This window comes from Lissotriton helveticus, chromosome 8 (genome assembly GCF_964261635.1).
Source record: "Lissotriton helveticus chromosome 8, aLisHel1.1, whole genome shotgun sequence".
NCBI lineage: Eukaryota > Metazoa > Chordata > Amphibia > Caudata > Salamandridae > Lissotriton > Lissotriton helveticus.
In genome coordinates this window covers 617,137,212-617,150,087 of record NC_136069.1, presented here as the reverse complement: position 1 = coordinate 617,150,087, position 12,876 = coordinate 617,137,212, and the positions used below count along the sequence as shown (strand labels likewise).

The 12,876-nt window shown below is 52.4% G+C and overlaps 1 protein-coding gene across 7 annotated transcripts in view; it reads left to right on the top strand.

Annotated features, from left to right (window-relative positions):
- FBXL3 (F-box and leucine rich repeat protein 3) overlaps positions 1–9,930 on the top strand; it is a 155,598-nt gene extending 145,668 nt beyond the window's left edge. For all 7 annotated transcript variants that reach the window (XM_078657457.1, XM_078657463.1, XM_078657461.1 and 4 more), the window contains 2 exons: positions 7,491–7,662; positions 9,024–9,930. In XM_078657457.1, coding sequence (XP_078513583.1) covers positions 7,491–7,662; positions 9,024–9,667 — 816 coding nt within the window. In that variant the 3' untranslated portion in view covers positions 9,668–9,930. The remainder of the gene's footprint in view (positions 1–7,490; positions 7,663–9,023) is intronic.
- Positions 9,931–12,876: the final 2,946 nt, after the last annotated feature.

The following is a 12,876-nucleotide window of genomic DNA, read 5'->3' as shown; positions in this document are numbered from 1 at the left end:
CACAGTGATATAGCCGGTGTTTGCGGCTTTTTCCACGCCGCTGCCAGGGTGAGCTTAGCTGCCCCGAGGCACAGCCACTGGATACGCTTATCAGCCTTAGTCTGGTGTTCCAACAATGGGTCTCGAAGACCCAGCAGGACATGAGCCACCGAGTCCGAGATCGGGTACCCCAATATCTCCTTGATGTGGGAGAGTATCTCCGACCAGAAGGGGCGGATGATCGGGCAATCCCACCAAATATGTTGGAAGTCGCCCAGCAGGCCACACCCTCTCCAACATCGGTCCGATGATGTAGGAAAGATGCGATGGAGCCTGGAGGGATACAGGTACCAGTCATACATTGTTTTCAGGTGGGCTTCCCGAAGGCTCACAGAATGGTTGTGCGCTGCGACATCCCTCCAGAGGTGTTTCCATTCCGCATCAGAAATGTCCCGCTCCAAAATGCTCTCCCACCGCTCCATATATCGAGGGTGAGGGGCAATCACCGTGCGCAGGAGCAGGCTGTACAAAAACGAAATCGCTCCCCGCATCGTCGAAGTGCGAAGCAAGAAGGATTCAAAGAGAGAGAGTGGACGAGTAGCAGCCTCACGAACCCCCTCCGAGGTCGCCCAGTGAAGGAGCTGGGCATGACGGTAGCATACTGTAGGTAAAAGACCATAATCACACATACAATTGTGGAAGGTGAGGGGCACGTTCCCATGAAACAAGTGCGTAAGTGCCCGACATCCACCCTCACGCCACTGGCGGTAGGGACCCTCCTGAGCGGCCGGCGGGAAGGCCGGATTAAAATGGATGGGGGTGAAGGGAGAGGGGAAGGTGGTCCACCGATCGTCACCAGTGATCGTATCCCACACCCTCAGAACCATGCTAGTGGGAGTGCTGATGTAAGCATTCTTTGGCCGATCTACCTTAGGCTTCCAGACCAGGTCCCAGATCGACCTACCCGCCACTGCCCGGTCCATATGGAGCCAGTGCTTCTCCGAAAGCTGTTGGGTCCACTCCACTATCACCCGCAACTGTGCGGCCTTGTAGTACAGCAGCATATCCGGGAGTCCGACTCCCCCCTCCTCCCTCGGCTGACGAAGTGTCGTAAAGGGTATCCGAGCCCGGCCCCCCCTGCCAAACAAACTTCAGCATCATCGTCTTCAGGCGGCGGAAGAAGTCCGTGTCCAAAGGGATAGGTAGGGCCTGGAAAAGGTAACGGAACTTGGGGAGGAGGACCATTTTAAGCGCATGTATCCGGCCGAGCCACGAAAGGTATTTTGGCTTCCACCGGTCAAGGTCATTGCGCACCGAAGCCAGCAGGGGGGGGGAAGTTCGCTGCAAAGAGGGAGCCCACAGTCGGCGTGAGGCGTACCCCCAGGTACAATAAGGATGAGGGGGTCCAAGACAGAGTCGTCAGCACGCGTAGCTGATCCACCTCAGCCGGCGGGAGGGTCAAATTCAGGACCTGCGACTTGTCAAAGTTGACTCGGAATCCTGCCACCGCTTCAAACCGGGACAGCTCCTCGTGGACAGGTGGTAGGGATCGAGCGGGGTCACCCAAAGACAGCAGGACATCGTCTGCAAAGAGAGATATTTTATGTTGCTCCCCGGTGAAGGGTATGCCCTTGATGCGGTCATTCTCCCGAATCGCCAGCGCCAGAGGTTCAATACTCAAGGCAAAGAGAGGGGAGAGAGGGCACCCCTGTCTCGTACCTCTCGTATGGGGGAACGCAGCTGACCGATGTCCGTTAACCAATACCCTCGAGGTTGGTCGATGGAAATTTGCCTGAAGCATCGTAAGGAATTGGGGTGAGAATCCAAAAGCAGTCAGGGTGCGGAACAGGAAGCCCCAATCGACCCGGTCAAAGGCCTTTTCCGCATCTAGACCCACCAGTACAGCAGGAATCCGGAACCTAGAGGCCTTCTCAATCAGGTGAATCACTCTCCGTAAGTTGTCATGAGTCTGCCGCCCTTTAATGAAGCCTGACTGGTCCGGGTGTATAATGGCCGGCATCAAATCTTGCAACCGGCGGGCGACGAGAGAGGAGTACAGCTTGGCATCCACATTCAATAAGGCTATAGGGCGGTACGAGGTACAGCTGGAGGGATCCTTCCCCTGTTTGGGGATCACAGATATCAGGGCCTCAGCCATAGTGCCCGTGGTCTCCCCGGCTGTTGCCATGCTATTGAAAAGGGAGACTAGGCAATCGACAAGTTCTGAGGCAAACGATTGATAAAAATAAGCTGTATACCCATCAGGCCCAGGGGCTTTATTGAGTTTCAGGGCCTTGATCGCCACCAGGACTTCCTCCCTAGTAAAGGGGGCAGTCAGTTGGTCATTGCTAACGGCAGAGACCTGTGGGAGGGGGAGGCCAGACAAAAAGGCGTCTTGCGCCTCCGTATCTAGAGAATCACCTTTATAAAGCGTCTCGTAGAATCGTCCAAAGATATCCGCCTTGTCCCCATCCCGATGATGAATCGTGCCTCCTGAATCCCGGATCCCCCCTATATATTCCCTCTCCCTCTTTTATCGGAGCTGGCGTGCCAAATGGCGGCCCACTTTGTTCCCCTGAGCATACGACCCCCGGCGCAAACGCAGGAGGGTTAGTTCAGAACGGTTGGTGTAATGTGCCTTCAACTTCCCCCTAATAGCCGACAGAGGTCGGAGTGTCATGCGAGAAGGGTTTAGTTTGTGGGCCCGCTCAAGTTTCTCAAGCTCAACCTCCAAGGCCTCCCGCTCCTCCCTACGCAGGCGATTAAGAGCCACGTTAAGCCCTATGCAGGTGCCCCTCAGCGAGGCATTACAAGCATCCCAGGTGTTAAAGACCGAGGTGTCCGAGCTCGGGTTAAGCGTCAAGAACTCCCTAATAGCTTTCCTGAGTTCCTTACAGGATGCCTCATCACGCACCAGAGCTGCCGGAAAATACCACTTCCGATACCCATCCCCCCGCACTGACCACTGAAGCTGGAGTGTCAAGAGGCCATGATCTGAGACAGAGAGAGGAAAAATCGTAGAAGCCCGGACATCTCCCCTGAGGGCCTGACTCACAAAAATATAGTCAATGCGTGAGTAGGTGTGGTGCACATGAGAAAAAAACGTATAGTCCCTGGACTGTGTGTTCACTTCACGCCATCCATCTAGAAGGCCCAGCTCCTCCATCCTTTGTTTAGTTACAGTGGAAAAGACATCAGAGTCCGTCCTCTGGGCCCGGGAGCTGTCCACAGCCTGATCCCATACCATATTAAAGTCCCCCATAACCACCAGGCGACCCTCGACGAAGGCCCCCACTGCATCCAACAGTCCCTGAAGAAAGTTATTCTGCTGGGCATTCGGCACATACACTACCACAAACGTACACAGGCGCCCCTGAAGCATCCCTTTAACCATCAACCATCTGCCCTCCTTATCGCTATTCACTCCCAGAGGCTGGAATTGAATGGAAGACCTAAATAAAAGAGCTACCCCTCTGTGCTTGGTAGAAGCGGAAGACCTGTATATGAGGGGAAACTGCTTATGTCGGAGCCGGAGCTCATCTCTACGGGCCAGGTGGGTCTCCTGGAGCCCCACCACGTCTAAGTGGTGATCCAAAAGGTATTTCCACAACTTCAGGCGCTTCTGTGGAGAGTTAAGGCCCTTCACATTCCAAGTACCCAAGCTAATAGGCATGTGAGTAGATCAGGCCCCCCAGCTCTCCAGCAGCCAAATCCAGCAGGCCCCCCCCTCCCTGGAGTCCCCCTCTCCAGACAACTCCCAGGCCCGGGAAATCTCTCCTCCCCTCCCAGCACTGGCTCCACCCGTACCACTCCCAGCTCACGTTCCCAGACCAACAACCAGCCCACAAGGCCTGGCATAGAAGGACAAGCGCCATCCACAACCAATAGTAGCGGGCCAGCAGACCAGTCCGCACACGCACAACCAACCACTCGTCGTCACCACCCCTCCCCCCCCCAACCCCCTGCCCCCCCTCCACCCAATAGCACCCCACCCCTCCCCATCCTGCCCCCCATCTTCCCCCCAACTCCCCAACAACCCAAAACACAAACAAAGTGAGTCCCAAGGTGGACAGACCCCGAAGAAAGTCTCCCAAGGGGCGTAGTTGGAGACCCAAGAACGAGTCTCCCAGGGCCAAAGACCGGGGTGTCTTCTCGGAAAGTACATTCATAGCCCCGTTACCTGCAAGTGCGTGCCCCTCCGGCACCAAGGCATGCGGGACGAAGATCAGGCCGCCCCAGAGCTGTTGTGACGGCGGAAGCGTGGCGGAGGCCACAGAGGCCACTGCATTCCCCCGCTCCTGAAGGCTAGTTGTGCGGTCGGGCCTCCTGCGATTCTCCGGGCCCACCCTGTGCCAGGACAAGGAATGGCGCCTTCTCCGCGGTGAGGGGCTCCGACGTTCGGGTGTCGGGGTCTCATCCCCAATCCCCAACAGTTCCTTTGCTTCCCGGAGAGAACGAATCTGTGCCAGCCTGTTCTGCCACCGGAAGATAATTCGGAAAGGGTGGCCCCAGGAGTAGGAGACATTGTGCTCTCGGAGGTAGGCAGTGATGGGACGGAACTCGCGCCTCTTCTGGAGCGTCGTCGCGGCCAGGTCCTGGTACAGCTGAGGTCGATGATCTCTAAATTGCAGGGAAGGGATATCACGCGCCTTCCTCAGAATCCTTTCCTTGACCTGGAAATCGTGGACACACACCAGGATATCAGGGGGGGGACCTCCGTTCCGCCTGGGCAAGCCCACTCTATGAACCCGATCCATTCTGATCTCCTGTACGTCCTCCTCATCCAGAATCTGAAAAAAGAGAGCTTGCACATATCCTCGGAGATCTCCCGCCTCACCGTCCCAGGGGACCGCCCTAATGCGAATGTTGTTCCGGCGGGAGCGGTTCTCCAGGTCTTCAGCATGGGCCTGCAAGTCTATATTCTGTTCCATCAGGCGGAGCACGTCCTGCTGCAGCAGGTGTACATCATTGGCCGTCCTGAGGTCGTGATCTTCCAGGGTGGCCACCCTTTCCCCGATGCTGTCGACATCCCGCCGCACCTCGCAAAGATCCGACGTAAGCTGGGCGCGAAGCTCCGATATATCGTCTTTGATGGAGGAAAAGAGTTCCTTCATGAAGGCCTTAGTTGCCGGGGCCTCATCATCAGATCTCCCCGATGACGAACCCCGGCACGGGGAGGCCGGGGCCTGAGAGCTCCTGGTAGTCCCCTCTTTCCCAGCCTTCACCTTGCGGGGATTATTGGCCATCACTGCTCCAGGCCCTTGACCCCAGGAGTCGGAAGAGCGTCCCGCAGAGGAATGGAGGGCAGGCAAAGGAAACCACAGGCTCACCAGCTGCCTTCCAATGCTCCAAGAACCAGAGGCAGTCTCAATGTCCAGCGCCCCAAGGGTGTCCACAGGGGGGAGACGGGAGGTGGCGCCCGGGGAGCCGGCCCCCAGCAATGCAGGTCTGCTAGGCCCACGACCTCACCGGACAGTCAGCGTCCTCTTCCCACGGCACCCCGCTCTGACTCCAAGACCGGCCGCCCTCCACAAGCTGCTCACCGGGTCTGCTTCGCCTCCGGGGATCCGGCCGCCAGGTAGGCCCACCTCCAGACGAACACTCCGCTATTCAGAGCGGCCACTGCGGGAATGCTGCGGACGCCGGGCATGCAGCCCAACCGTAACTCTCCCTGGAGCTGCGCGAACAGTTGCTCCCTCCTTCAATCCGCTCCCGCCGGGGCACGTAGACACCCGGCGCCAAGGAAGGCTGTCCCCCACTCCTCCACCGTCCGCAGCACCTCCTCTCACGGGGGGGGGGCAGGTCCGCCCTTGCTGTTGCAACGGATCGGCCACAGAACAAAGGCCTCGATTAGTCCGCCGGCCGCCCTCACGCAGGCCGCCGCGGCCGCAGGCCCCGCCTCCTCCCGAGGCTCCAGGTCCGGCGCCAGGCAGGCGGCCGCCCGCGACTCGGGGGATTGGAAGGCATCCGCCGGGCAGCGCAGGCTCTCACTCCTCTCTCCGGCTGCCGAGTCGCGCCGAGCCGTCTCCCGCCTCAGGCGAGGCCCCAGACCGGAGCGCCGTGCAGGCCCCGGGTATCAGGCAGCACCGACGTCTCGGGGTCGCGTCTCCCGGGGATCTCAAGAGTCGCCCCAGCGCTGGTCCCAACTTCGGGGGAGTTGAGGAGCAGTTTCCCGCCCAGAGAGACTCCAGGTGCCGTCGCGAAACAAGGCTATGCAGGGCCTGGCGCCGGAGGGGACACACAACACGTCCTACTCCGCTGCCATCTTGGCCACGCCCCCCCCCCCACAGCCTCTTTTTATACACAAAATCCCTTTGTCTCTAGGGTGTAGGGTTGGGGAAAAACCAGACGCAGCTGGTTCTGGAGCACTCTGTTGCTCAGCCCCTTTCCCCATTCACTAGCCAGGCTAGGGTCATCAGTCGCACCACAGGGGGCGGAGCCAGCATTGTGTGGGGAAAGCCCAGCCCTATTCAGGTCCCAGGTGCACTCCTCCCTCACATCAATCATGCAGATCTCTCCACTCACCACCGGGGCAGGCCCATCCTGACTCCTGGAGCCAGGCTCACCAGCCAGCTCCAGCCAATCACGAGCCAGACAGCCAGACAGCCAATTCACATAAATTACACAGACATGCCAACTTCTATTAGTGGCACTTCCACACTAGACACATTTATGCCGCGCACATCATCGCGCAGCATTTAATCACACGAGTCCGCACATACCAAACTCGCACCTGCACTTCCTACGCATCAGGAACTACCAGGGACACACATATTCCCCATGCATTCCTATGGGAGGGCAGGCCACTCTCACACATGCACTCAGAGAGCGCACGCACTATACACTGCGCTAAAGTGCGCAAAGACCAGAAATCACTATGAGGCAACCTTACAAGGCAAAAAGTTCAGGGGCGAACCTGCCAGAAGGGCCAAGTCAACACTCCTCGACCCTGCACACGTTCAGGTAGGACCTCAAGAACTGGCTCTTTCACTGAGCGCTTTGCAAATCCCTGATTTGATTGATTGGTTGATTGTAGCAGGAAACCCACAATCCTATGAGCCCATTTGATTGTTCCACTTCGCACCAAGTATCAAACTGCTTAGTTTCATTCATACAGTACGGAAAAATATTATTGTACTAATTGAAGTAATTGTTCTTTCGTAAGTAACGCAGCTTGTTCTGAATATAGTCTCCTCCGGTAAATAATTATAAAGTACTGTTAAGTTCTATTATATTTAAGGTGTACTTAAATGTTACTAGATTAGGACATCGATTTATTATTAAGGTATTAACCCCTTGCATGCTGATGACAGCCCCCATCCGTCATGCACTACGGCGCTCGTGAGCTGATGGCTGCTGGGGGCTGTCATAAACCCGCCCACTCGCGATTTTGCCGCACAGGCGCAGAATCGCCGCAGCATGCAAGGGGTTAAACACTTGAGTATCAAATTAAAATACTGTTTACATTTTATGATTTCTCACTTTACAATGGCTTTTTCTTAATTTTTCAGTCACACTTTATCTCTGCACTGACTGTGGTGTTTGTAAACTCAAAATCCCTCTCCTCCTTGAAGATAGATGACACACCTGTAGATGATCCGTCCCTCAAGGTTTTGGTGGCAAACAACAGTGATACACTCAGGCTGTTAAAAATGAGCAGTTGTCCTCATGTTTCTCCAGCTGGTGAGACTATTTATTAAATGCAATATTGTATAGAAATGCTTACCTTTGGAAATATGTTGTCATTTTGTCATTTTGACTGTTTTTTTAGTTTTGCAGGCTTGTTTAAAATAATTGACCATCAACGCAACTATGTATATTTGCAATCAAGGCATAAAAAAATTCTGATACATTTAGTACATTTTTGAAGGCTCATGGAAGTTGGCTACGGATGATGTCCCTGTTCACCACTTACTTGGGTTACATTGGTCCTTAGACAGTGGTCAAGGTATGTGTATATATATATATATATTCACTGAAAAAAACGTAGGTTTCAGGCCTTATATAGTTAGGAATTAGCATTTAAAAAACCTTTAAAATTCACTCAAAAAACTATAATAAGTTTTAGGGGTGTTATAGTTAGCTGGACATTTCACTCATACAAAACCATCGAAATTGCTCCTATATAGTTAGTTTTACCAATTATATTTCGCGCACCCGCAATCCACTGCTGATGATGTCACATATTACATCAACCAATGCATTTCGGGAAATACATTTCCCTTCGTCAGGGGCATCTACAAATAAAAGTACAGGTTTTATAATTAAGCTTACTGCATTTGCCTGATAAAGCATATAGTTAATGAAAAACATTCCCCAAAATTTAAAAACATACATTGTATCTAGACTGCAAACTTATTAGCTAAAGCATATTTTACACTCGTTTACTGCATGCACAGAACCACTAAAGTATTTCCTCAAACAAATTTAACTCCACACATAATCTCCCTGTTAATCAAACCGGCTAACTACGCTGCATGGATTAAAGTTATGGCGTGTGAAACCTACCTCATACTCCTGTGTTTTTCTGAACCTTGATAATAAGTGTTATTTGGATAAAATGGATCGAACATGAGTTAAGATAAAATGGATGACAAGCAAGGTGCAACTAAGGAGAAAAGAGTTGAAAACTTAAAATGAAATTGATTCATTGGACAAATTGTGTTGGGGCTGTGCAGCCTGGCGGAGCTGAAATGGGTTCCTTCTTTTAGATTCTGTCTCTACCAGATAAGGCGTTACCGAAGGTAAGTAACTTGTCCATTAAGCAAGTTTAATGGCTTCTGCCTCTACATTGGTTGGTTAAGGTTTTAATACTCCATCTTTAAAAGTTGTTTTTAGGTCTGGATGTTTTTTATAATAAAAAAAATGATAGTCTCATGTAAAGCTTCAGGGATCCTGCTACAGGCGGATGAGTTAAATGCCCATGAATTCACTGAAAGTACATACGGGAGGTTGAGTTATGAGTACGCAAGTTCTCTGCAACATACATTTCCAGCTTGTCTTTTTTTGCAAGCCGTTAATTACTTTTTGTTTTTTCCTATTAGGTATTCTTTGTGTGGCTGACCAGTGCCATGGATTGCGTGAGCTTGCCTTGAACTACTACCTGCTAAGTGATGATCTTTTACTTGCTTTGTCATCCGAGAAACATGTGCGATTGGAACACCTTCGAATTGATGTTGTCAGTGAAAATCCAGGGCAGACTCAGTTCCACACAATTCAGAAGAGCAGCTGGGACGCTCTTATTAAGCATTCTCCCAAAGTGAACTTGGTTATGTATTTTTTCTTGTATGAAGAAGAATTTGACCCATTTTTTCGATATGAAACACCAGCCACTCATCTTTACTTTGGGCGATCTGTGAGCAAAGATGTTTTGGGTCGTGTTGGGATGACTTGCCCTCGCTTAGTTGAGCTGGTTGTCTGCGCCAATGGGCTGCGCCCCCTGGATGAAGAGCTAATTCGTATTGCAGAGCGTTGCAAGAATCTGACTGCCATTGGGCTAGGGGAATGTGAGGTTTCCTGCAGTGCCTTTGTTGAGTTTGTTAAAATGTGTGGCGGACGATTATCTCAGCTGTCGATCATGGAGGAGGTGCTGATACCAGACGAGAAGTATAGTTTGGAGCAGATTCATTGGGAAGTGTCCAAGCACCTGGGTAGAGTTTGGTTTCCAGACATGATGCCCACTTGGTGAAGTCTCTCAAAAGCTTGTCCTTTGCAAATCGTGTAATAGAGCACAGTCAATCAAAGGCACCCAAATTAACTGTGTACCATAGATATTAATTTTATTTTAAAGTCTAATTTCAATGCTTTTGTTGCCTATAAATGTTTTTATATTTGCAGCTGCTTTTCCAAGGCAAAATATCTGTTTGTAAAGAAAAACCCTAGGGAACATTTTGATTCAGAATATCATTTTGGTTTTTGTCGGTGCTATTAAAATCATGTATTTATGTAGAATCGCCTGTTTCTGACTCAGTTATTGAACACTATCGTAGAATACATGTACGATAAATATGGCAACTCCTGAGTTTGCATGCCTTTTTGGGTTTCGCCTGCCAAAAGGCTGCGCTCTGCGCAGCTTTTCAGCGCAGGTGAAATCCTATGTCGACACTAAGCACTTCGGGAACGTCCCCCGGCTCTCATTGGCTAGCTCCATAAATGGAGGCTAGCCATTGAGTGCCGGATCTGTCCGTCAAGGCCGGACCAGATTCGGGGGCGTTCCCGAGATTTTTTCCCAGGGCGGAGTTACGTTTTTTCCCCGTTCCCTCCCCTTTCCCGCCGTCCGTGTCCTCTCCCGCCCCCCTCCCGTCGTCCGTGTTCTCTCCCGCCCCCCTCCCGTCGTCCGTGTTCTCTCCCGCCCCCCTCCCGTCGTCCGTGTCCTCTCCCGCCCCCCTCCCCCCTCCCGTCGTCCGTGTTCTCTCCCGCCTCCGAATCTGGTCCGGCATTGAGCCGGCACCCGCCTTCCTGCTCCGGCCGTCTTCTGCGTCTCTCCTCCCCCTTTCCCGCCCCCTCCCGCTTGACATTTTTAGTTATGTCGGACCGCAATGAAGCGCAGCCTGTGGGACAGGCAGCCGTGAGCGCTCGGCTGCAGTGTACTTGGTAACGCATTTGCATTTGCTTATGACCCAAAGCGCTAACCTTCTGCAGAGCAGCTCTCTGTGGCCGTGGCTGTGCTTAAATTACTGCCGTCATTATAGACTCTGTTGGTGGTACATGCGACATCGGATGGATCCTGTGTTTATCGTTCCTGCTGCTCTTTCGGGTATAAAACGAGCACTGGTCTGGCTTTACCGTGCGAACGTCGGTTTGGACAGATGTACACAGACTATTGTGGAGTCTCTGTTTGCAACTTACTTCGTTCTGTGCCTCGTACCTCTGTGCTCTTTGTTTTAAGCATTTCCCAAGTTTGCAGTGCTGCGTTCTCTCCCGCCCCCCTCCCGTCGTCCGTGTCCTCTCCCGCCGATCCGCTCTCCCCGCCTCCCTCTCCCCTCCCACTGCAGATCCCCGCCTCCCGAGCCGCAGCCGGTCCCGATGCCGTTGTAACACGGCCTCCGCTCTCCCCCTCCCCTCCTACAGCAGATCCCCGCCTCCCTCTCCAGGTGAGTGCTGTTTTATTTTTCTTGCGCCGTTCCCGCTCCCGCTGTCCGTTTGCGCCCCCCCCCCCTCTCAAAAGAACTCTGAAATCATGGCACATTAAAGTACATATTCCGTAGATGCATCGTATATAAAAATCGGTTAGTTCGTTTTTTCCTGTGCATCAGGCGCTCTTAATGTCGATCCGCTCTCCCCGCCTCCCTCTCCCCTCCCACTGCAGATCCCCGCCTCCCGAGCCGCAGCTGATCCCGATCCGCTCTCCCCGCCTCCCTCTCCCCTCCCACTGCAGATCCCCGCCTCCCTCTCCCCTCCCACAGCAGATCCCCGCCTCCCGAGCCGCAGCCGGTCCCGATGCCGTTGTAACACGGCCTCCGCTCTCCCCCTCCCCTCCTACAGCAGATCCCCGCCTCCCTCTCCAGGTGAGTGTCTACTTTATTTGGGAAACACCACAGTGAGTGCTGTTTTATTTTTCTTGCGCCGTTCCCGCTCCCGCTGTCCGTTTGCGACCCCCCCCATCCGTCCGTGTACCGCCAGCGCTATGCTGCAACTTCCCACTTCCCACTTCGTACGTGTTCCACGAGGCGTTTTGTCTTGGAAGTAGCAGCTGCTTTTTTCTTTTCAGATAAAAAGTGTGCAAGGTGACAGGCACATCAGAGGCTGCACAAGGGATAAGTGAAACGTGTACACGAAGGATTTGGAAAATGAACACTGTTTCTGGGCAGAAAAAGAGAAACTTTGTATTACAGCCCTTTGATGTCCGAAAAAGAAGAAATGATTTGACTTTAGACGTTAGGGAGGCTGCCTGAGGTACAGGGCGGCTGAGTGGCAGATGGCATTTCACTGAAATTACCTTTTGTCCTTGCCACGTGCCAGGAGGCGCCTCACTTTATTTGTGTGAACACGTGCACACTTGGACTGCTATAGACACGTCGTTTTTCAATCAGATTTTTATTTTATTTTAAAAGGAACATGACCATTTATTTTTGCTATGTTCCATCCTGGTGGGGTCCTAATGTCATACTTTTCATCCCATCTACGCTAATAGCATGAATATGACGTTTGGGAAATTGCAGAGTGTAGTTTATAGTTTTAGATTAAAATAGCTTCCCCTGTGTCCAGAACATGCACTGTGCGCTGTTGTACCAAAACTCCGAAAATGGGATATTCTATTAAAAGATCTCCAGTGTATGTTTGTTGTTGCCCTTTGTTTTGGTTTTCGCTTGATAAATGCGGAACTACATGTGGCAAAAAACAAACGGATAGCTAAGATGAGGTCGGTTAATAGGCAAGAAGACTGAGGGATGTAAGCGTTCAGCACTGACGTGTGGTGGTATAGTATTCAGCCTGCTATGGAATGATTGCATTGCAGCGCATGAAGGAATATTTTATATCTCAAAAGAACTCTGAAATCATGGCACATTAAAGTACATATTCCGTAGATGCATCGTATATAAAAATCGGTTAGTTCGTTTTTTCCTGTGCATCAGGCGCTCTTAATGTTTTAGCCGGCACTCAAAATGCAAACCAAACATTCTGGCTTTGCCAAGGCTTCTTTTGTCTTTGTCAACATGTGCGCCGCCCTCTTGCTCGGCACGCGCGGGGATAGTTTGTGACCGCTCGGGGGTCCTCTCCCTGTGAATCCGTCACTGCTGTCAGCGCCCAGGCGTGGGGTGATGCTGTTGCCAGGATACCTTTAAATCCAGGGCTGGTAAATCTGTGCAGCCTTCTCGACAGTGGTATTGATTAGAGGGTTTGAACTGTGACCTTTCTCCTCATTGACTGCACCATGACCCCCTCTGCACAAGTCAT